Source organism: Limanda limanda, chromosome 14 (genome assembly GCF_963576545.1).
Source record: "Limanda limanda chromosome 14, fLimLim1.1, whole genome shotgun sequence".
Lineage (NCBI taxonomy): Eukaryota > Metazoa > Chordata > Actinopteri > Pleuronectiformes > Pleuronectidae > Limanda > Limanda limanda.
The window spans coordinates 10,321,415-10,344,701 of record NC_083649.1 but is presented as its reverse complement, the minus strand read 5'-3'; the positions used below and the strand labels follow the sequence as shown (position 1 = coordinate 10,344,701).

General features: G+C 41.2%; 2 protein-coding genes across 3 annotated transcripts; both read right to left on the bottom strand.

The window, feature by feature from the left end:
* Positions 1-1,140: 1,140 nt before the first annotated feature.
* Positions 1,141-9,422, bottom strand: LOC133019318 (NEDD4 family-interacting protein 1-like). 2 transcript variants are annotated; one of them, XM_061085748.1, is made up of 7 exons: positions 9,223-9,422; positions 6,665-6,752; positions 6,187-6,317; positions 4,186-4,273; positions 3,677-3,801; positions 3,319-3,385; positions 1,141-2,324 (listed from the first exon to the last, which is right to left on the bottom strand). In XM_061085748.1, the coding sequence occupies exons 1-7, from the start codon at positions 9,250-9,252 to the stop codon at positions 2,221-2,223; spliced, it is 633 nt and encodes a 210-aa protein (XP_060941731.1). In that variant the 5' UTR covers positions 9,253-9,422; the 3' UTR covers positions 1,141-2,220. The 2 variants fall into 2 exon arrangements, with proteins under 2 accessions (XP_060941731.1, XP_060941732.1); XM_061085749.1 differs by having other exon boundaries at positions 6,199-6,317.
* A 2,259-nt stretch (positions 9,423-11,681) lies between these two features.
* Positions 11,682-16,232, bottom strand: endou2 (endonuclease, polyU-specific 2). The gene is made up of 6 exons (XM_061086576.1): positions 16,131-16,232; positions 15,149-15,254; positions 14,015-14,136; positions 13,417-13,529; positions 12,912-13,065; positions 11,682-11,933 (listed from the first exon to the last, which is right to left on the bottom strand). The coding sequence occupies exons 1-6, from the start codon at positions 16,230-16,232 to the stop codon at positions 11,682-11,684; spliced, it is 849 nt and encodes a 282-aa protein (XP_060942559.1).
* Positions 16,233-23,287: the final 7,055 nt, after the last annotated feature.

Genomic DNA, 23,287 nt, shown 5'->3' with positions numbered 1-23,287 from the left:
ACCTTCACGGGTGATATATTCTGCGTTAAATTTAAGGAACTGACAAAAGTCTACTATAAAAATCATAAAATGATAAGGTTTTTTACAGCTCAGACAGTTCAAAGTTCACACTTTCGGCCCTGAGCTACTGAACATCTGTGAGTTTTTACTGACAGCTGTTTCTGCTTTTCCAAAGGGCACACAGCAGAAGAAGAAATTACTTCAGGAAATCAGATTTTCAAGTTCAAGTGGCGCAGCAGCGGAGACTTGAAGTAACGAAGAGAAACATTGAACAGTTGCTTTTCAATATGCAGATTGTTTCCTTTCATGAAATCTTTGATAATCTAAATCAGGAAATGAGAAGAACGGCCCTGGTTAGTATTACACCACCAGAAGGCCAAACATGCCTCTAGACTCTAACTGCATGAAAATCTTATGGCTCGACTTTCCTGTTCTGCTATTGGCAGCAGTTTGGATTCATAACCTGTAAAATAACCATTTCAGAGTATTGATGGTGACATTTTACCCCTTGTGACCTGTGAAAGATGAACTGAGTCAATGTCGCTTCCGCTGAGCACCACTAGAGGCCATTATCCAGCTATGATCATGTGGGGGGAGGCCTGAGAGGTGATGTGACACTGAACGTTTCCAGTGAAACCGAAGACAGTTGCTGTGACATGTCTTCCAGGTGAGGTGACCTTTACTTCCTGTCCCAACTGCAAGAAGAAAAGAAAAAACACTGCCGACACGTATAATTAGCCACTGACTGTAAATCATGTAGATTTCCACACGCATAAGTCTCGTGTTAAAATTAGCACAGCTTAAAAATATGTCTCAGATCAGTAAGTGAAGATCATGGTCAGGGAGGCTTTCTCTCTCTCTGCTTTTAACCCTCTACACACCAAACCAGAGATTGTATAATTGTAAACATAAAATACTGAAAAGTATATTTCTGATAACCCTGTTCTATAATTTATTATCCACTACATCTCTAATAACTCATACAACTTTCCTATTTAGACACTTGGGTTAAAAGTAAGACCACATTAAAACAACTGGGCTGAAATGTATCTATGTAATTGATAAGGTTATATAAATCTCGAGGAAGTACAGAGAGGAAGTGGGATCCTTCATCCCGAAATAAAGGTCTCGGCACCAACGTGTACTTTTCCAGTTTAATTCCAAACATGTTCCAAGCCAGATACATACAATTCTCGCAATAAAAACAATCCTGAAATTAGAACGAGGGTTAACATAAAAATAACGACTCTGAATGTTTCACTGCTACGTAAAAGAAAATAAAACTCTCTGCTCTAAATTAATTTGTAAACTTTGTTCTGAACAGGCCAGAGTTTCCAATTCACATCTAGTGATACATTGTTATTTTCCACATTGGAAACCAGTGGGGTGCCAATAAGAGTAAGAGTTGGAATCATTTGTTTTTGACGAAAACTATGTAATTGCACATGTGAAACCTGTCACAGACTATCAGCTAGTTCCATCCGTTGAGCAAGGCAGTGACCACACTGGCCATCACTGCACCTTTATGCTTCAGATGAAATACATGTTAGGTAATTAATGATTCCTGGTTACAGTGAGTGCATAGACAAAGCATAAATACACAAGGAAACAATGCTTTACGGGAAACCCGACCCCCTGATCTTCTGAACAAGTGGCCCTCAACTATATTAGCTCCTGAACCCAAAAACAGCCAATATTATCCCTTTTCCACCGTGTATTACCTGAATTATTTTCTATTTCACACACAATAAGTATTGGGCAGGAATGTAAAATCACAACATAATGATACTTGAAATATATTATTTAATATTGTGTATATCAACCCATAACTTCAAAATTGCTCACTGGCCCCTCTGAACAAATGACTTCATGATGTTGAAGACCAGTGGAAAAGATAATAAAAACAAGCCTGCCCCCTGGTGGTTAAACAGGGAGACAGTGCGTGCAGCTGCTACCAACGGATTGTAAAATAGTAAATAAGGCATTAAATGTATACATCACATACTTCAAAACTGCAAATAGCACTTAACAGTTCACCACTAACAACTGATGGGTTTTACAGATTTCTCAGCGTTCACTAATTTACACCAAAGGGGGACAATAGACATATTGTCCAAATTATGTCAAGCAAAGGAAAAAAGATTCCTTTCTACTGTTTTGATTGAATTGAGCCAGACAGTGGGCCTCAGTGAAAGAGGGGGGGGGGGGGGGATTGTGGGACTAGTAGATGAAGAGGACTCGGGTGCGTGGCAGGGTGGCGAAGGTGTCGGCCATCTTGCGGATTCTGGCATAGTTGATGAACCCACGCAGGAAGAGCAAAAATCCTGAAGAGCAAAGAAATGTGATGGTGAGCCCAACAGTACAAATGAGTGCAACAGTAAGCAACACACATATTTAGTGGCCCAGTGACTCATATAAACCGTGGTAAAAGAAACACAACTAATAAATCACAAGCTATAATTGTACAAAGCTAAATTTAAGAACGAGCTAACTCTTGCAGGCATTTTGAACAGCTCACATTCACTTGTCGTGTACACAGAGTTACATCAGGTGGATGCAGACTTTGGTTCAACATGGCACAGTGAACTTTTTTGGCAACATGTGACCGATTGAGTAACAACGACACACTGAGGTTAGCGAAGACTCTCAGTTCAATATATTGGATTCTGATACAGAACAGTGACTTTTACTTTAAAGTTGGTCTTTATTTAGGGAGAAATGTAAGCTGACTTGCAAGTGGGACAGTTTAAGGCTTTGGAAAGGCATTAAAGAATAATTCACAAGATGAACAACTGCAATATGAAATATCTGCTTCTATATTTCAAATAAGGAAATGTGCAAGATGTAAATACAGAATATAAGTTGATTCTGACTCCCAAAAAAAACTAATAAATGAAGTTGAATAATTTAATCCTGTATTACTTGTCACTTTGGTGGAAACTCAACCAGCTGTAAATCTGACACTGGTCTGTTCTGTTGTTTTTGATAAGGCAGACGTGTAAGCAAACAGTAATTAGTCATCCAGCAGACCCAGGGAAAGCTGAGCATCTGTGTTTCTGTCCCACTCAACTTCAGCTTTGGTTTCCTCTACCTCCTGCAGGGAAACTGCAAAATGGCCGAATATGTTTAAAAGCTGGTGAAATACTTCTGAAAGGAGAAACGCCTCTACGATCAATGGTAAAATCAACTATCCTGCTGTAACTACTCCATTATATATGTTCACACAACACATGATGTTCAAGAGAACACAAATGTGTCGCAAGCAAAACAGAAAATTTGAGTCCCCATTTTATTTAAATGCAGAAGTTGGCTACTTACCCAACACCAGGAACACCCACCACAGCCAGTACTGTCCATCAAAGTAACCGGGGAAGTATGTGGAGAACTAGAAACCAACAGAACGACAGAAATGATGGGTTACAATAAATATGGCTTACACTGGTTTCACTCAAATGAGTCCTGCATTTTAAAACTGAATGAGGAAAGCGGCAAGAAACCTTTGAGGAAACAGCAAAGTGCCAACCAGCCAGCCACAACAGAAACAACATCAAAATACCAGAGTGGTGTTTGGGGCTTTTGTTGTTTGTGCGTACATAAAACCACATTTTATGTCTTTGAATGAGTGTGTGTATGTGTGTGTTTGTGTGTATGTGTGTGTGCATGTGTGGGCTCATACCCGGACGATGAGGATCCATTTGATGAGAGAGAGGCCAAAGCCTGAGATGGCTCCGTAGCGGCCGGCTGCGGACGTGGTCAGACAGAAAGACAGGAAGAAACCGATCCAGTTGAAGAGGAATGCCACTGGAAAGAAGGGAAAAAAAGTGATGCATGTCAGCAGAAAATAAACAGGAAAGACAGGTTATATAATTACTCTTTTCATTGGTAAAAAATAAATAAATTAAACAATAAACAAATAAGATAACTTCAGCACAAAGGAGGAGAGAAGAACTAGATTAGATAAAAAAACGAACTCAAAATTACTAATACTGACACGAACGTACGGAAAGTTGAGTCCAGACATTTTCCTGGCAGGAAAAGATCCGGAAAGTTTCAAGAGCAACAGACTCGGACAGTTGCCTTCTTACATACAACCCCTCCGGAAAATGTCATGAAAATGTCCAGACTTCAGCGCGTGTGTGAAAGCAGCTATAGAGAAAAACAGGTACGAGTAGATTGTTAACTTACTGAAGAAAGTGAGCATGAAGATGCCGTCATTTCCTATTCTCAGCTGATCGGCATCTTCAAAGTCGTCTCTGGTCACAAAGTCTTCATCCTGATGGAGGAAGCGAGAGGAAGGAGAAAAAAAAAGTCAGCTACACTTCAACAGTCTTTCCGAGGGCAGCAGCAGAGCTTTACACTCTCTTGTATGTCCTGCTCAATCAAATCAATCCTTTGGATAAACTATGTCTTATTTTATCTAATTCACAACGATATATTCAAGTTACAACACAGTACAACACAAGGTGGAGAGTGGAGAGCAAGTTCTGCTGACACTAGATGTTGAACAACACAAACATCTAACAGACCAATGGAAACATCACAACACAGCAATCCTATTGAATGACTATTCACTGTCACTTCAACCAGAGGTCTGGAGTCAGTGAAATACAAAGCAGGATAACAGGACAACTGTTTAACTATCAACTAAGCACTCGCTAACACTCTAAGTACACAAACATACGAGAAAAGGTGGGGAACTAAATACATAAACACTGTGGGTACGTCTGCGTCTTCACATCACACCAAACCAGGACCAAATACACTCTCCTCCCACTCCTCTCAGTTACCTCCAGTGAACTGCGAATTACATCATCAAGAGTCTCCAGGCGTTCCCTGTGCTGAGGCTGCTGCTGAGCGCACGGCAGTGTGTGGCAGAGAAACACAACACCAACAATCAAACACAGTGGCCCCACATGCAGTAATGCATCACAGTGGCCACTAGTGGTCAGAGATTAGCTGTCTTTTCTTATTCCCAGAAGTTGGGATGTTTATATTGTCTCGATGGACTTGAACAGAAACAGCATTTTTTTCAGAACAAGCTTTCTACCGAAGATGTTTGAATTTCTGCTGCTCACAGACACAGAAAGAGACAGATATTGCGTTTGTGTGTGTGAGCTACTTCTGATAAACCTGCACTCTGTACGGGACAAATTGTACTTTGCCTTCGGTAAACAAAGGGAGAACTGCAGTTACAGGTTTCAAAACATACATTCCAATAAAAGCAAAGCTGTCATCAGAGCTTTGACACATCTGTGTCCAATTTCAAATATAATATATTACTTAGCATTAACTTTTGAGAATTCAAGATGAATATAGAAATAAAGGTTGATTAGTAATTTGTAGAAACAGCATGGAATCACGCGGTGATAGAGATAAACACCAAGACTGCAATTATAATAACGTTCTCTCATTCAAATAAGCTGAAACATGAGGGAAGGCCAGTAAAAACTTGAAGGCCTTCTTTTATTTATTAGGTAAATTAATTATTAGACATTAATATTATAGTTTTGTCAGCAGTTTCCCTGCCTGCAACAGGTCTGAGGATGTTGACGAAAACGTCTCTCGCACAGTCCACTGTCACAACAGTTTCACTTTTGGTTTACAGGTTTATACCTTCTCGCTAATGTTACCGTTTACAACAGTTAGGAGAACAAAATCAAGACCTTTGTAAATAAAACCTTTGAGAATTTAGATCTCTTTTTATTAAGAATTGAAGTCAATGTTTTACTTTTTAAGACCCCTATTTTCTTCAGAAGCTCCCTCCACTTATTAGTTGTCATAACAATATTAAGTCACATTTTGTAGGGAACCAACTCAGGTGAACACTCTGTAATTCAGGGCTTGTGGGAGCCGAAAGCATATTTTTGAGTCTGGCAGCACGACAGATTTTGTTCTTTGCAAAAAGACTGAGTGGCCTTGAATCGGAATGATAAGATCTGTTTTTAAATGACTGAGTATCTGCAGTTGCTCAAAACGGCAACAAAAGCTGCCAGCGACTCATGCAGAAAAGACAGTTACACAACCAGATAAGTGAAGTACATTCCAAAGACTAATCAAAAGAACGTTCTGTGGTTAGACACTAAGCATTTCCTGCTCCCCAATACAAGAAATCTCTGAGCAACCGTTTACGAATACAGTGAAAATGTTACCACTTGCTCAAAGGAAAATAATAAGTGAGACGCTCACTCTTCCGGTTACCAGTGGAACAGTCGTCTCAGCTTTGGTTCTTTCTGCTTCATCGTAGGAGGGTAGCGTAGTGGCTACATTGTATGATGGAGGCTTGGGGAAAGCACCGTCTTCCTTGTAGTCAAAGAAGGCTGATGCAGAAACAGCAACATCAAAAACAAAAGGACAGAAGCATTAGTAACAAGTTGGCCGAATGTTATCTGCAATAACTGTATATTGTCAGAAAAGTGAAAAATGCCTGTTGCAATTTCTCAAACTTTGAGATGTTTTCAAATGGTTTCTTTTGTCAGACAAAACCCAAAGATATTGAATTTACGTCACATATATGCATATACTAAAAAAGGCAAAAAATTATCAAATTTGAGAAGCTGCAAACAGAGAAGTAAGATTTAATTGAAAAACCAAACAAGTCCTAAATGTGACACCATTGTTTACGACATCAGCACCAGAGAAACATCCTGAAGAGTTGTGGTCTTACCAGCATTGCCCTCGGTGACGCTGCTGTACGGGGGAGGAGCTTCAGCTGCTACCTGTGGACTCTCTTCTGGGTCCTCCTCATTGGGCAGCTGGGGGAGGTAAAAAAAACAAAACACTTCCTTGTTTATCTAAGGCTAATTGCACTTGTGTCAGCACTGGGTGCTTTCCATTTAACAATAGATTATTTTAAACAAAGGCGCTTCACATTGCCTGACGATAGTTTGATGATTATTGCAAAATAGCTTAAACATGAAGCCTCAACTGATCAGAGAAGAGGAATAAAACTGAAACCAAATCAAGTTTTACAAGAACATTCTAACATTAGAAAGAAGAAATGAGCCCTGACCAGTTTCTCTGTGTCTCATTAAAAGCACATTAGCGGCCCAATCGATTAAAAAACCCACAACTTTGTTGGTCACCTCAGCTTCTCCTACGCACAAATTAAACAACCAAGCACATTTAATCCATTAACACTCATCTCAGCTAATTTTCCAACACAGCACACTGAATCCCAAATAGCAAGTCTGCACCAATGCAGTTACGGAGGTGTAAATTACAGGTTAACAACACCTTTGTTTTCCCTTTGGTGTGGGTAACACGTCCTGTGGTTTACTACAAACTCTTAGAAAGATATGCAGCAATAAACCCACATGATTGAATAGAAACAGAAACTCCACCTTCAAGTAATTCATTGTAATTAATTAACTTAAATTTCCAGTGAATCCATGTGTAAAACTAATCAATTTGTCTGAGACATTATTTTGGAAACAAAACGGCATAATTATTAAAAGATAATTAACAACCTGTACAGATGATTTTGTGAGTTCTTGTATTTATATATTTTATAAATCTTTTGGGTGTGGTTGTCATATGAGCCTTGCTGGTTACTACCACACCCCACACATACTTTTACATTTCATTTATGTATTTTGTATTTATGGTGTGTTTGAGATTAACTTATAAAAGCAAAAATATATAACATGGAGGATTTATAACATCATCCATCTCAATCATAAAAGAGCACAGACTTGATATTTACTCTTGTTAGTATAACGCATTTCTTTCAGGGTAAATCCTCTGGAAAATAACTTGTTCCTTTTAGGAAGCACTAAAATAGACTGTTACTTTTCATTCCCTGAGATAAAGCCCGAGAAAACCATTTGTAAACTCCTCTCCTGGAACCATTTAGGGCTTAAAGGATTTCAGGAACCTCTTTATCACAAAGTCTGTGTTTTTATGAGTCGCCAACCATTTTTTTGGGCTGAGAACATGGTCATTGTAGTACAGTGAAGATGTAAATTACATAAAAAGCACAGGTAAAAAAACATGGACTTGCTGCCAACACCTTCAACATTAACTGGCTTTATACCAGCGCGCTCTGTATTGGGTCTGCACATTAATTATGACTGCAATCAGTCACATGAGCAGACTTATAATAAGGACTGTCTGCTCCAGTAACAGTAAGCAGGTCAGCTGGCAGATTTGGAGGTTAAGCTAGATGACCAGGGAACACGCCCACTGCTGTGCATCATGTGATATCCAACAAGTAAACATGGATGTGGGTAGTATTTATTAGTAAGTGTTGTACGTTAGTGCAATTATGAGGTACTTGTTCTTTATTTGAGTATTTATATTTAATGCTACCTTATACCTCAACTCATCAACTAAACTTTTAAGTCCAATATATTGGAACTATTTACATATCATTTAGTGCCTGCTTTATCTAAGACTTTGTAAACAAAGTCTTGGAGATTCAGACTTTACATTACAATATATTAATTTATTATATTAACTTATTACAGTCGGATTCATGTTATGCATTCAGTAAATACTCATTGCTTATCACAGTGTAACTATTTAAATTGAATTAATTTAATACCTTCACATATCACATAATTTGTCATTATTCAAATTTCCAACTCTCACTTATCACTGTCTATTTTATTACATTGTTTTAATTCAATGCGTTTACTTATCATAGTGTATTTTATTGCATTGTATAACTTCAATATTTTTACTTATCACAGTGTAATTTATTAAATTCTATTAATTCAATACTTTTACTTATCACAGTGTTTTTATTACATGGCATTAATCTAATACTTTTTCTTATAACAGCTAGTTTTTTATTTTATTATACTTTTACTTACTGTGTATTTTATTACACTGCAATAATCCAATTATTTTATTTATAAAAATATATATATATACATTGCATTAAATCAATATTTTTACTTTTGTACTTTTTACCAGTATATTCCATTACATCATGTTCACGTGTAACTTAACACTAAATACCAAGTTAGCTAAACAGCTAGCTAGCACAGAGGCGTTAGCTGCAGCTAGCATGCTAACACCTGAAAACAACGATGTCCTCGGAGACAAACTTGACGTAAACTCGGGATAAAAATGAACCCTGAGAAGAAAGCGTCGTGTTGGTGACGGCGACACCGACATGACAGCTCCACACATGTCTTCTTCAACCTGCTCCGATCACCGACGTCAACTCGAAGGTTTAAAACGTGTTGACGTTGTGTGAGTTGTGTTGTTTGCTCCTACCTGCTGGTATCTGGCGCCGGGTTCGGCCATTCCGCTGAGAACAGCTCGTCGTCGACCACAGGCAGAGAGAAGCCGAGAGGGAACCAGAGGAGTTATATAAAGAGCAAAGAGGGAAGTGAATCGTCCTCAGAGAGAAGAAGCTTCTCCTTCTTCTTCTTCTTCTTCTTCTCCTTCCTGCAGCGACCACACCACTGACAAGGGAGGGGACGATCTTCCGGTTTCAAAGTAAAAGACAACACACTTATTATTACTTATGTTATTATTTGAAATGTTAAGAATCACACATTATTATATTATATTTTTTTGTGCACTGTAATTTTAAAAATTATTTTTCAGTTGGTATTCACTTCGGTATTTTAAATAAGATGGAATATAGAGATAATACAAATAAAAGTATATGTGTATGTAAATTAAAGTGTGTACCGAGTAATGCAGAACCAATGTCTGATAGTAAATATCTATGAAATGAGAATAAAAATAAGCAAGTTGAATGAGACGGAGAAACTAAAACAACAGTGGAAAAGTGGCAGTAAGTAAATGATGTATCCCTTATTAACACTTATTATTACTTATATTATTCTTAGAAATGTACAGAATCACACATTATTATATTATATTCAGTTTTTTGATTTGTGCACTGTAATTTTAAAAATTATTTTTCAGTTTCTTCGGTATTTTAAATAAGATGGAATAGCCTTTCGTAAAACATGGGAACCCTTTCTGTCATATGTTGGTCTGAATGTTTCCACCATTCTCACAAGAGGGTTTGTATCATAGCTCAGAATGCTCTGCCTCAAAAGAGGCACTCTGTTTTACCATTTAATTGATTTACTTTTATTTCTGTATACTTTTATTTTACTCATCTGTTTTTAATTTTTTCGTACTTGTATAGGACGTGACCCCTGAATCTTCTGCCTGTATGGATTTGAATATGTGTGTGAGCCAAATGTTTGTCTTGTTTTTGTTTTGTTTTGTGTTGTATTACCTGTTGGAAAACTAATAAACATATGTAAAAAAAAAGAAAATAAGATGGAATATAGAGATAATACAAATAAAAGTATATGTGTATGTAAATTAAAGTGTGTACCGAGTAATGCAGAACCAATGTCTGATAGTAAATATCTATGAAATGAATAAAAATAAGCAAGTTGAATGAGACGGAAAAACTAAAAAAACAGTGGAAAAGTGGCAGTAAGTAAATGATGTATCCCTTATTAACACTTATTATTACTTATATTATTCTTAGAAATGTACAGAATCCCACATTATTATATTTTATTCAGTTTTTTGATTTGTGCACTGTATTTCTACAAATTATTTTTCAGCTTCTTCGGTATTTTAAATAGGATGGAATATTTTCGAGTCTGGGAATATAGGAGATAATACAAATAAAAGTATATGTCTCTGTAAATTAAAGTGTGTACCGAGTGATGCAGAACCAATGTCTGATAGTAAATATCAATAAAATGAGAATAAAAATAAGCAGGTTGAATGAGACGGAGAAACTAAAACAACAGTGAAAAAGTGGCAGTAAGTAAATGGTGTATCCCTGGAGGGATCAATAAAGTATTTCTGATTCCCTTTTTAAAATGATTCAAAAGAGGAAAACAGCATACTGAAGTTTTTGTATCACATCAAGAATATAGTATCTGATACAGTGGAAGATGCGAAAAAATACTCCTTTTAAAAACTTACCAGCTTTAATATCTGTAATTTGTGATGCATTCATAAAGGTGCCACACATGTAGCACTATTCAATATTCTCGATCCCAGTAAGAACAACTGTCAGTTTTGTTTAATAGGATTGCTCTGATGCTTTTATTTTGAAACTTATATCAACCTGTGTCTAGTATAATCACGTTAACATGATAGGCTCCTGCTCATCAAAGCCATGACGTCAATGGCCAAAACAAACTCTCCAGCGCCCCCTTCTGAATGTAGGTGAAATAATAACAGCTTCAGTGTCACATAAAGCAATAGTCAGGCCTATAATAATAATAATAGTTATATTTGTTAATAATAGGATGGTTCTGCTGTTCAGTTTCTAAACTTTAAAAACCTTATCATAGCCTTTTTCAATAGGTATGAACCGATGAGATTATGGACTTGCCAGTACTCCTATGAGGTACATTGCATATATATATGTATTGCATCAAACTGTAGACCAAATCATGGTAAGGAGATAATTGCACTGTGGGGTTTGCACCTAGGATGTCCAATCTGACCGAGGTCAATAATAACATTCAGACTCATCATACATTGTTCAGAGAAACTCACCAACATCTATATTGGCTCTTCAAAGCTTCAAATATTCTTCGTCACATTCTCAATAAAAAAAACAAAAGTTGAATGCAAGTGGGTCTTGTAAGGTTTTATTGTATCTTTATCTAAAATAAAAAGGCAACAACAATACCTATGACATTTTTTGTGTGATGCAAATTGATTTCCAGGTCGGGTTACTAAAGGTTCTGGTACTTGAGGAGCACAGGGTAGGTGGTGCCTATGTGCTTTTGGTTGTAGTGGTGGCAAACGATCTCCACATCGTACAAACTGAACTGGACCTTGACGCGCTCATTGGGCGAGGTGAGGAAACAGAGGGTGTAGAGGGCGAACTCGAACTCGGGACTGACGCCGACGAAGATGCTGCCCTTGGGCTTTATGCCGTTCTTCCAGCTGAACTGAAGAGCCAGGATGTGTTTGTTCTCGTCAGGCTGCAGTGAGAGAAGTGACAGTGAGAGGAATGTGACTTTGCAGGGTCAGCGTTATTAGTCGTAGCAGAGAGAAAGAACATTTGCAACTAGCAGGAGGAGGGAAAATTATAATTTAGAAACTTTACCTGATTATTTTAACTCAGTTTGTCATATTTTCTTCTTGCAATAAATATTTATATATGTTATTATGAATCATCTTTCATCTACTTTCTGCTGGTGTATATGGGACTCCATTTAGACATAACTTGGATACAAAAAGCTTGATAAGCACATCATAAATCCCTTATATCCAGTATTCTATGTACATACTTTGTCTTGTACTATACTGCATTGTACTATGAAAGTTGTATTTTCATATCCCATCACAAAAATAGATATGAAAACTATGCTACGCTTTTCTGTGTTTAAAGAAAAGATACTTATGTCTAAAATAAGTCATCTCAAATAATTAAACCTGAACTTCTGACTAAAATCATATTATTACAAGTGTAATTTGACTACGTTTATAGTTATTAAAGAGTAATTATTGGATAATAACCCTGAACATAAGCATAATAATACACAGCTTAAAGCTTTAAGAACACACACAGGTACCCTGAGTGACCTAAAAACAACAAATAGAAAAACACATCCACAAAGCTGCTGAGCAAGAGGCGAGAGAGAGGGAACATGGCCGCAGCAGAATGTGAAGTTTCTCATCAGAGTGCAAGAACAATGATGAGATCACAATGAGCGAGAGTCAACTTGTGGGAGTAGAGGAGAAGAAAAAGAAAAGAGAGGAGAGTGAGGTGTCAAATACAGATGGTGGTGTTGCCAGGGAATTCATGATTTGGCTTTTGAGAAGGTTGTAGAAGACATAAACTGGTTTCTCCCACTTGTTGAATCATTAACATGCGTATGTATCATTTACGATGTGTCATAGATTACTCCTGGCGCCTTTAATTTGACCATACTGATTAAAAAACCCACACAGCGTACCTGGGGTGAATGTGCCGTGACGCTGTAGCCTTTGTAATCGATGTGTCCCAGCTTCTCCTGCAGGTAGAGCTGGATCCAGTTGTGAAAGCCAATCACAGTCCGGCCTCCTCTCGTCTCTCCAACAAACACGTGTTCGAACCCCGAGGAGTCCGGCCTGGTGGGAGACGGAGAGGAGAACATCACACCACAAACTCATTCATGCTGATGTCCCATTCACCCTCAATGCAATGATGAGATATTTTCTCCCCTGAAGGATCTTGCCCCCTTGCATCTCTGAACTCTGCAGCTTAGCATTGTTTAAAAGGGCCAGTTTAACAAAGTCGAGAAGTTGCAGCTTCCATCCTGAACATGCTGCAGATAAACACCAGCATCATCTTCAGTCATCTTGGCGCAATGCTAACTGGATGTGTTACAGTTTCTCAGCGTTAGGACAGCTACCATGACCGTGCCAGATTCCACGGTTGAAGTTACTGTATGTTTAGGTTCGGTGCCAGATTCCACCCACCTGCTGGATCCCCTCCTGGCATAGAGTTCAAACCAGATCCTGTACAGCTGCTCCTTGAATTTTGTCGTATCCGCAGGAGAGAGGTTCTTCTCTACCAGGTATTTATGGGCTAGCTGCAAACAAGGAAAGGGTTTTCAATGAAATCTTATTTTACAAATCAAACATTGCACTGTTGTCCTTTGCTGTGTTTGTTGCCATGACAGTTTTACATTTTGGACAACATGTACAAAATCTCTGTGCACCTTCAACTTTCTCTACTGACTTCAAACTTGGCGGGTTTGTTGCTGAGGATTCTGGGAAGTGGAGTGTCAACTGTGAAGTGTTTAGCATGAGCTGTTCTTCAGAATCAAACCCTCCTGCTATATCTTATGTTAAATTATGGTTATATTTATCTTTATAACACCCCCACTCCGTTGTGACCATTAAAGGATGGATGGTTGGATGGTTGGATGGATGGGTGGGTGGATGGGTGGGTGGATGGTTGGATGGTTGGATGGTTGGATGGTTGGATGGCTGTGTGGGTTGATGGATGTGTGGTTGGATGGATGGGTGGGTGGGGAGATGGGCCTTCATGAGGTACAGGAGTATGGGGAGCTACCTTCATGGTGGGAGTCTGAATGATGGAGTCCAGGAACTTGTGGTTTTCTGCCACCTCCTCGGGGGTTACAATTTCTGGCTCGCCAGTGTCACTCACGTAGTTATCCAGCAGGGAAATAAAGGCTGATGAAAGAAAACACACACACACACTCCTCAAACACTGATTTTTGTACAGTCTCAGACAATGGATGATAAAATCAATCATAGCAATGCATCAACAGAGAAGGATCTGAAAACGAGTCACTCTTCCTGATTGGTCTTTGTGGATGATCTGACAAACCTGTATACGTCTCCAGATATAGTGTTTGTAAGCTGACATAATTTCTTTGATTCTTTATTTTATTAATTGTGAATGTGGACAGATGTGTGTGCAGTAAAATGTGTGTGTATGTATCAATTTTAGTTGCTACAAAACAAATTTTGTGATGCAATGACAATGAAGCTTTTTAATTTTAATTCTAATTCACAAACCGTTTGAAACTCCTGGATTTAAAGCACAAAACCTGTTGAGATTCATGAAAAAGATGCACCTGCTCTTTAACCAGGTCGCATGAACAAGAGCAAATACATAAGTAGCACAGAGGGAGGAATCCTCCCCTTTTTTCTAGCAGACGTCAGCCTCAGACTGAACTCTTCATACCGTCTCTTACATAACTCAACTCCCCGTGGAACTCTCTCCATCACCGTGCACGACGTGAATCTGTGACGAGAATCATCACAGAGGAACGTGTGTCTCAGCCTCAGCACTTATCGCTGCAGAGGAAGACTTGAATGAGAAGCCAGTGGTTCCAGAGGAGCGTGTCTCTGTGAACTCTGCATGCTCTGTGATTACGCAACGCGCCGCTGTTCGTCATAAGGAGATTATGAGTGTATAAAAAAGGCTTTACTCTGAAGGGAGATGACGAGGAGGATAGTGTCAAACTGGCAAAATGGGACATTTTTTAAGTCAGTTGTGTAAGAGGCAGCCGCAGCAGGCTGGTGCCACTTCCACAGGAATCCAGTTGGTGGCTGCATTGTTCCACAGAAGACACACACTGAGTATTAGGGCTCAAGGAAAGATGGCTCACTCTGCATAAAGTCAAACAATTAGAAATAAAAAGTACTCAACCCCGAGAATATCCCTCTGCCCACTTACCCAGAAAGGTCTCCTTTTTGAAAATGCTCTCGTCAACAAATGTAAACAGAGGATATCCCGCTCCATCGTTGTTGTCGTTGTTCATGGACATGTTGTCAGCTTTGCCCTGAGGCAGAGAGAGAAGCAGTCAAACAACATCCAACAAATATTATAGGTTTCCCCATAAAAACATCATCATCATCACCTTCAGCAAGAATGGTATGTCTTTGTAGTCATTGGTTGGTTGGTTATTTTTGTTTGTCAACAGGATGACGCAAAACCTAAAAACTGATTTCCATGACACTTGGTGGAGGAATGGGACAAGAAAGAACCCATGAAATCACAGTGTGGATCCAGGACTTTCTTTTTTTACTTTCCTTACCATTACAAGTATTTTTGACCTCTTCAATGATTTCCTAGGGAAGAATTAATGGTTCAGGATTTTTTGTGGGACTTGGTGGATGTATGTGTGCCCTGTTTCAAGTGTAATGTGCCAGATATGATCTCTTTGTGACGTTTTGCATCCAATTTGAGCTAAATTTGATTGATGTATTTCCACTAGGCCGATTTAAATATGATTTCAGAACCAAACAGTACGACCATGAAAACCCTGAGTCTCCTGCTGTCTATTCAGAGGTTCTTGTTCAGATTTTTGTCAATTAATAAAATAAACCAACAGCTTTCATGGCAAATTCACAATGTACAATACTTGTGGGCTTTATTTCACATGAATCACATTAATATGTTAAAGTCTGCATGTGATAAGATGGTGTTTAAATTGTGGATGTGTTCTAAGGGCCCGGTAGGTTAAAGGTCAAAGATGTAGGCATAAGTGTGTGTGTGTGTGTGTGTGTGTGTGTGTGTGTGTGTGTGTGTGTGTGTGTTTGTGTGTTTGTGTGTGTGTGTGTGTGTGTTTGTGTGTGTGTGTGTGTGTGTGTGTGTGTGTGTGTGTGTGTGTGTGTGTGTGTGTGTGTGTGTGTGTGTGTATGGGTGTGTGTTGCACCTGCAGGGAGATCCTGTAGTCTTTTCCTGGTTTGAGTCTGTTGACATCGTTGTCCCACAGCTTCTGAGCCATGGACGACAGCTCTCTGTCGCTCTCCATCATGATGGGACCGCTGGGTTGTGTTGGTGCTGCTGCAGTGGATCGGCCGGGGACTGGTGAGTTTTCCGGTCACGTCTCTGACGGGAGAGAAACAGTTAAAGAAGCCTCTGGTTTTTGACATTGAAATCGTCTGGAGGTTTCACAATGAGCTCATGTGGTGGACAGGGAAAAGTAAATTTTTCAACACAATTAAAAAGTATTGGTATTTTAATATTTTATATGTTTAAATAAAATAGCATGATTTGCTAAACCATCTTTGGACTTTTCGCTTTTCTGAAGTAATTTTAGTGCCAATTTTCCCTTATTGTTTAAATACTTTTTGCATGGACGTTGAGTTTTACATTATGTTTAATTTTCATACCTTTAGTCACATATAATTTTAATTATTATGGAAAATAAGCTATAATCATGGAATTTACAAGTTAATCATTTAAGTAAGTTAGTAAATAAGTCAATTGACTATTTTCAGTTAATAGCCCGGCTCTCCAGTTTATTCTTATTTTATATTAATCATCAATATATCTGATGATGTAGTTTTATGGCACTTTACGTGTAATTAACTGAATTTATGCTCTTGATACACTGTTATAAATAAAGTACATACAAACAATCATACAACTTAAAGAACAAACTCAAACAGCATCACACCCTCAGACAGATCAATTGAATAACCATCCTTTCACACATTGATCATGGAACAGTCGTGAAGTGAACCCGGTGCTGTGAGAGTCCAAAGCATTGTTCAAACACAACAGGCAGAGAACACGCGTGTGACAGGGCTCAATCACTGAATTCCACAAAAACATTGCTGACAGCAGACCAGGCATCCATGACAGCGACGTGTGAGAACTCCATCATCGTCCATCCAAGCCCTAGGGCCGCATCCCAACATGCACCACATCGGAATCCACTGACCTTTTTTTTGTGGAAATTGATAAAAGTCTAGTCTCGTCTTGTCTTCGTGGTGGAGTGAGGTGAAAAACGCTGCTGGTCACAAAGGTCAGGGACGTTCCTTCGTGCTGCTGGTCAGATGCTGCTGGTGCTGCTCCCCTGTGTTTGTGAGAGCAGGTGTCTTTAGGGGCATGGAAACAGTCCGGCCGCTCGGTCAGTGTGTATGGAGAAAGACAAGCAGGGGTTGGGGGGCGGACAGAGAGCACGAGGCAGCAGTGGACAGGACAGGAGAGGGGGGCCTTTTTAAAGGGTTATCCCCTGTCAGCAACTCTAGCCAAAGGGCTTTACACCATGTTGTCGTCTCTTTTCAGTCTCAGGCTAAAACGTGGGCTCTTTGTTTCTTTAGTCCTTCATTGTTTCTCTTTCTGTCACAGCATAACCTCTGGATCACAGGGTAAATATGGGTCATGGTCCAGGTAACAAGATATTCTAAAGGAGAGTTTGCATTAGCAACGGCAAAGAGCAAAAATACATAAAATGCACATTTGAATTAGGGAATATAGCAGATTTCTTTATTCAATCTAATCGTATGCCAAATGATCTCATGTTGAAATTAAAACTTAAATCATTTATATATGGGTCCAACAATTTGTGAAAAAAGCAGATTCAAGTGAATCAGATTTGACAAAGTTCGACACTCAGCATTTTCTTTGTTACTGTTAAAACGTGTGTATTATTGAAATGTTGACCTGGTCAAAGTGTTTTATATATTCATACATCTACAGTAGGTAACTTTTTAAATATTTTCTAATTGTATATTTTAACTTGTTGCACTGAATGCCATATTACATTGTAATTGCTCATATAAGGGTGACATTGTGTGTCATATTAAATCCTACATTTTGTCCCTTTTTTCGGTCCCATTTGTGAGGAACAATGAAAGCATGTACGAGAAAGAAACATCCACATAATCCATAGCATTAACTAAAAGAAAATGGGGAAAAGGGCTTATTGAAAAAACATGAACTAAATTTTTCACTTTTCATTTGATCTATGGAATTTCCTCTTTGTCCAATTTGTATTAACTGGGATCGAACTGGTGTGCAATAATGGTTTGGAGTGATACCATAGAATGGGGTGCCTCTAGGCATTCAATAAATGTGGTTATCAAGATAAAATATAAAACATTAATATTAAAAATATTAATATTAAATCATAACTTTAGTTTGTTAAAGTTACCTCGGGGCACCACCCTTCAAAGAAGAGAAAAGATAACAAATTTGTTTGTTATTAAGATCAGTCTTATTTAGATCTAGTTCAATTAGAAATCTCAATATTTACTATTAAAGATTATATAATGAACAGTGAAGGTTTATGGAATTATTGACAGTGAAGAGGTTGGCTATTCACTTTAATTAATGAAAGAACATTTGTGAAAGAAAAAAACATTTATTATGAATATAAGAAGTTAACAGCCCCCCTTCTTCTTCTTCTGAAGTGGGGAGATAAGTAGGTGTAGAGATGTGCGGGAGTCTGTGTAAATGTTAATCAGAGACTGAAAGAGTCAGAGAGAGCATGCCTGTGAAGAGCCTAGCTAACATCAACTTTCATTTGACTTATAAACACGATATCAGGGGAGTTGCAGTTCCATTCGCAATTCGTCCTGCCGGTTGTGTGACGTCTGCTGGCTTTATGTGGTTCGCCGTCGCGGTCCTGTTGAGCTGTGCAGTTCACTTGCCGGTTGAAGCTCTCCTGCAGGACATCGAGTCGCTACTAGGAGTTTGTAGAGCTTGAAGGTTTCCTTGAGAAGATGGGCTGGAAGCTAGACCTTTGCGCTCCTCTGGTAGATTGGAAGAGAAGATGTGCTGGAGCAGCCAGGCCCTTCCTTGGTGATGCAGGAGAGAAAGCTGGCTGCCTGCCTCATCAGTGGGTCGATGGAAAGAGAGTGAGGAGGGGCAGAAGTTGGCTTACATCAGCCTGGTGACCTCACAGGTCAGAGGTGACTTCCATTACCTCTGCAAAAGTGATCAATTATCAGGCACATTCAGGGGACTGATATTTGAGTGTGTAATTAGGGGCAGATCTAAATAAAAATCAAGTGAATGTAAATGTGGTCACGAGGGGTCTGTTGGGCCTCAGAGAATTTGAAGCGTGCTTGTCTCACTGCACGGCTGTGCATCGAAACCCGCTGTGATGACACTGTGATGGTCCAGCCTGTGAGCAGTGCCCCACATGGCTGAGGACAGCCAGACAAAGGCAATCTAGAGGCTAGGTGTTGGATGGGCGGTACTACCCCAGAGGATCCTCATAGGGAACTCCTCCCCTCCCAGGTGTCTCTGATTGTCCCTCACAGGTGGATTGAATCACCAGGCCATCAGGAGCCATCTTAAAAACCTCAACCAGAGGATACAGAATCTCTTGAGCTACAGAGGAGTGGAAACCAGACGCTTACCCCAGACAGTCTCGGGGTAAGAGGCCAGCGGCCTGCCTTTTATTTTTATGAAGAGGATTAATTGCTGTATCTCTCTCATTGGAACAGGAAGAGGCCGACAGAGCCCCAGGTGCAAACTGCCAGACCGGTGAAGCTTTTTGAGTTACCTTTATGCGCCCTCCTCCCTTTTTCCCCTAAGTTTATAAATAAAAAGCCTCAGTTATATTCACCACAACCCCTGCGTCTGACTGCTCTGTTCCAGTTTGTGTACCACTGTTTACCCTTACAAGGCCAGGCTCCCACATATGGTGGAGGATGCAGGCATTCTGAGTCTTCGCTATCAGTTGGTATACAGAGTTGGAATAGAGCACGTCTGATCGGAAGAGAAGGTCAAACATGGAAGAGATCTTGAGAGCCATTCTGACCTCACAAGCCACTCTGCAGAGAGCTGTAGTAGAGCTGTGTAGAGCAACAGGAAAAACGGAAGAGCGAAAACCAAGAGAGGTGCTGACTAAACTGACGCAAGATGATGATGTCGAGACCTATGTTACGCTGTTTGAAAGGACGGCAACGAGAGGGAAATGGCAAAAAGCAGAATGGGCGAACATCCTTATGCCTTTCCTGACCGGCGAAGCTCAGAAAGCCTGTCGAGATCTTTCAGCTGCAGATGCCGTGAGTTATGATAAGATAAAGACTGCCATCCTAGCTCAATATGGACTTAGCCTCCCCGCCAAGGCACAGCGAGTGCATGACTTGAGCTACGACCCTGCTCTCCCCGTCCGGGCACAGGTGATGGGCCTAGTCCGTCACACCAGGAGCTGGCTGGAAGAAGCAGAAGGGCCGCCCATAGTGGACAGAGTGGTGATTGACCGGTGTACACGAGGCTTGCCAAATGACGTCAAGAGGTATGTCGCCCAGCAGGGGCCTCCCAATGTGGACACATTAATAGCCTTATTAGAAAATCACAGAGTGATGGCTAGTCTGATGCAGTCAGAAAACAACAAGCCAAACAATTATAAAGCCAAGGCAGAGAGAGAGATGGTAGGCAAAGCTGTCAGTTCCCCACTAGCCCGAACGCCCCCTGGCTGGACCGGACCGGCTGCAAGACGAACCCAGTGGCCTCCTCCAATCCCACAATGTTTTTCTTGTGGCAGAGAGGGACACCTAGCCAGAGAGTGTCCATATCGGGATGAGCCGATGCCAACAGCCGGGTCTACCGATAACAAGGGTCTCTACTGCCACCACCTCACTACCTGTTGGGCCCATGAGGGAGCACCAGCCCCAAAGTTTCCGGTGAAGATTGCGGGGAGAGACACAGAGGCCCTCTTAGACTCCGGAAGAATGGTTTCTCTCGTTCGACCACAATTTGCCAGTGCCCCCTGGGGTGAAGAGATGGCTGTGTCCTGCATCCATGGGGATACCCGGAAGTATCCAACCTCCAAAATCCAAGTGATTACTCCTCGAGGACGATTCACTCTGCAGGTTTGGGTAGTCGAGCAACTGCCGGTGCCTGTGCTTTTCGGCCGGGACAGCCCCCTCTTCTCCCGCTAGTGGCCAGCGGAGGCAAGTGACCCAAAACGGCGAACCAGAAGACGACCGGCGAAGATGGGAAAGTCTTCCGTAGCTCGCCCCACCTGAGCAGCAGTATCCCCCGATGGCAGCCCTGCAGAAACTACTAATGAAGACAGGGAGGAAGCCGTCCACACCCAGGCCCGACAACAGACCCTGAACGGGCAGCGGAGATGAAGCCCCTGGAAGACATACAATCAGACGAGGTGTTCTCTCAATTTCCGGAAGTTGAAATGGAGGGAGGACTCAGTCCAGGACAATTCGGCTCGGCCCAGCTGCAGGATCCCAACCTAAGCCAAGCCTGGAGAGACGTCCAAGTAATGGAGGTTCAAAAGCAGGCTGGGGTGAGTCCAGTGTCTTTTCCACATTTCATGATCAAGAATAAGCTGTTATACAGAGTAACTAAGAAGAAATCTGATATATGTGAACAGTTGCTTATCCCCAAAGAGTATGCTTCCAAAGTGTTGTACCTAGCCCACTCCCACTTACTAGGGGCACATTTAGGGAGGGAGAAGACGTATGAACGTGTTCTCAGCCGTTTCTAGTGGCCAGGAGTCAAAAGGGCCGTGGAGGAGTACTGCCGACATTGTGCCGAGTGTCAATCAACTCCCCAAAGGTGGAGTACCGAAGTCCTCTGATACCCCTTCCAATTATTGAAACACCCTTTAGCAGGATTGGCATGGACATAGTTGGGCCCTTACCGAAGTCTAGCCGTGGCCACCGCTATATTCTAGTTATACTGGATTACGCAACCCGTTACCCGGAGGCAATTCCTCTACGGTCTGCTACTGGGAAGGTGGTCGCCAGAGAGATTTTCTGGTCTTCAGTAGAGTGGGCCTGCCGGATGGAATCCTTACAGACCAAGGGTCCTGCTTTATGTCCAAAGTGATGAAATGTCTGTGCCAAAGTCTAAAGGTGAGACAAATCAGAACCTCTGTCTATCACCCTCAGACAGATGGACTTGTAGAGAGGTTCAACAAAACCCTAAAACACATGATGTGCAAGGTAATCGATGTTGATGGGAAGAACTGGGACCAACTGCTGCCGTATATTCTGTTCTCTATACGGGAAGTACCCCAGGGTTCCACTGGATTTACACCATTCGAGCTTCTGTACGGTCGGAGACCCCGGGGCTTGCTAGATGTGGCCAAGGAAGCCTGGGAGCAGCAGCCTTCCACCCAGCGCAGCATCGTGGAGCACGTGGAACAAATGCACCACAGAATGACCCAAGTCTGGCCCTTCGTTCGGGAGCACATGCAGCAAGCCCAAGTGCAACAGGCCCAGGTATACAACCGGGGAGCCCAGTTGAGAGTTCAAACCGGGAGACAAGGTAATGGTTTTAATTCCAACAAATGATTGCAAGTTTTTAGCTAAGTGGCAAGGGCCTTATGAAATACTGGAACGGGTGGGGCCTGTGAATTATCGTGTACGCCAGACAGGCCGTAGGAAAGCCCAACAACTTTACCATGTAAATTTGCTGAAGCCATGGCATGAGCCTCTCCCTATCCCCTCTAATGTCCTGCTAGCTAACCTGCCTCCCCAGGTCCTCCCGCCAGTGAACATGAGCGACCAGCTGTCATCCAGGCAAGGACAAGGTCTCCGAGAACTGCTCGATAGAAACAGAGATGTCTTCTCTGAGGCGCCGGGTCGAACAACAGCCATCGCCCATGACATCAGAACAGAGCCGGGAAAGACAGTAAGGCTACGACCATACCGAATCCCAGAGGCCGGAAGGGAGGCCATCAGAAAGGAGGTGAGGAAAATGCTTGACCTTGGGGTGGTGGAGGAGTCACACAGTGCCTGGTCCAGTCCTATAGTCCTTGTTGGGAAGCCAGATGGCAGCATTAGGTTCTGCAATGACTATAGAAAGTTAAATGAGATTTCTCTGTTTGACACCTAGGCTCATGGATAAAGTGCTCCGGCCACACCTGGCCCATGCTGCGGCGTACCTGGACAACATTGTTATCCACAGCACGTCATGGGAGAACCATCTGCATCACCTAGCACCTGTTCTCCAGGCCTTACGAGAGGCGGAACTGACAGCTAACCCTGCAAAGTGCTCCCTCGCCTTGGAGGAGGCAAATTACCTTGGGTACACTGTCGGACGAGGAAATGTGAAACCCCAGGTAAAGAAGGTGGATGCCATAACAACCTGGCCCCAACCCCA

Coding starts and splice junctions, on each gene's coding strand:
- LOC133019318 (XM_061085748.1), bottom strand. CDS start 9,252: ATGGCCGAACCCGGCGCCAGATACCAGCAG. Junction 6,318..6,664: donor CGTCACCGAGGGCAATGCTG/GTAAGACCACAA, acceptor TTTCTGCATCAG/CCTTCTTTGACTACAAGGAA. Junction 4,274..6,186: donor TTCCACTGGTAACCGGAAGA/GTGAGCGTCTCA, acceptor TTCCTCCATCAG/GATGAAGACTTTGTGACCAG.
- endou2 (XM_061086576.1), bottom strand. CDS start 16,232: ATGATGGAGAGCGACAGAGAGCTGTCGTCCATGGCTCAGAAGCTGTGG. Junction 14,137..15,148: donor CAAAAAGGAGACCTTTCTGG/GTAAGTGGGCAG, acceptor TTCTTTCATCAG/CCTTTATTTCCCTGCTGGAT. Junction 13,066..13,416: donor GCCAGGAGGGGATCCAGCAG/GTGGGTGGAATC, acceptor GTCTCCCACCAG/GCCGGACTCCTCGGGGTTCG.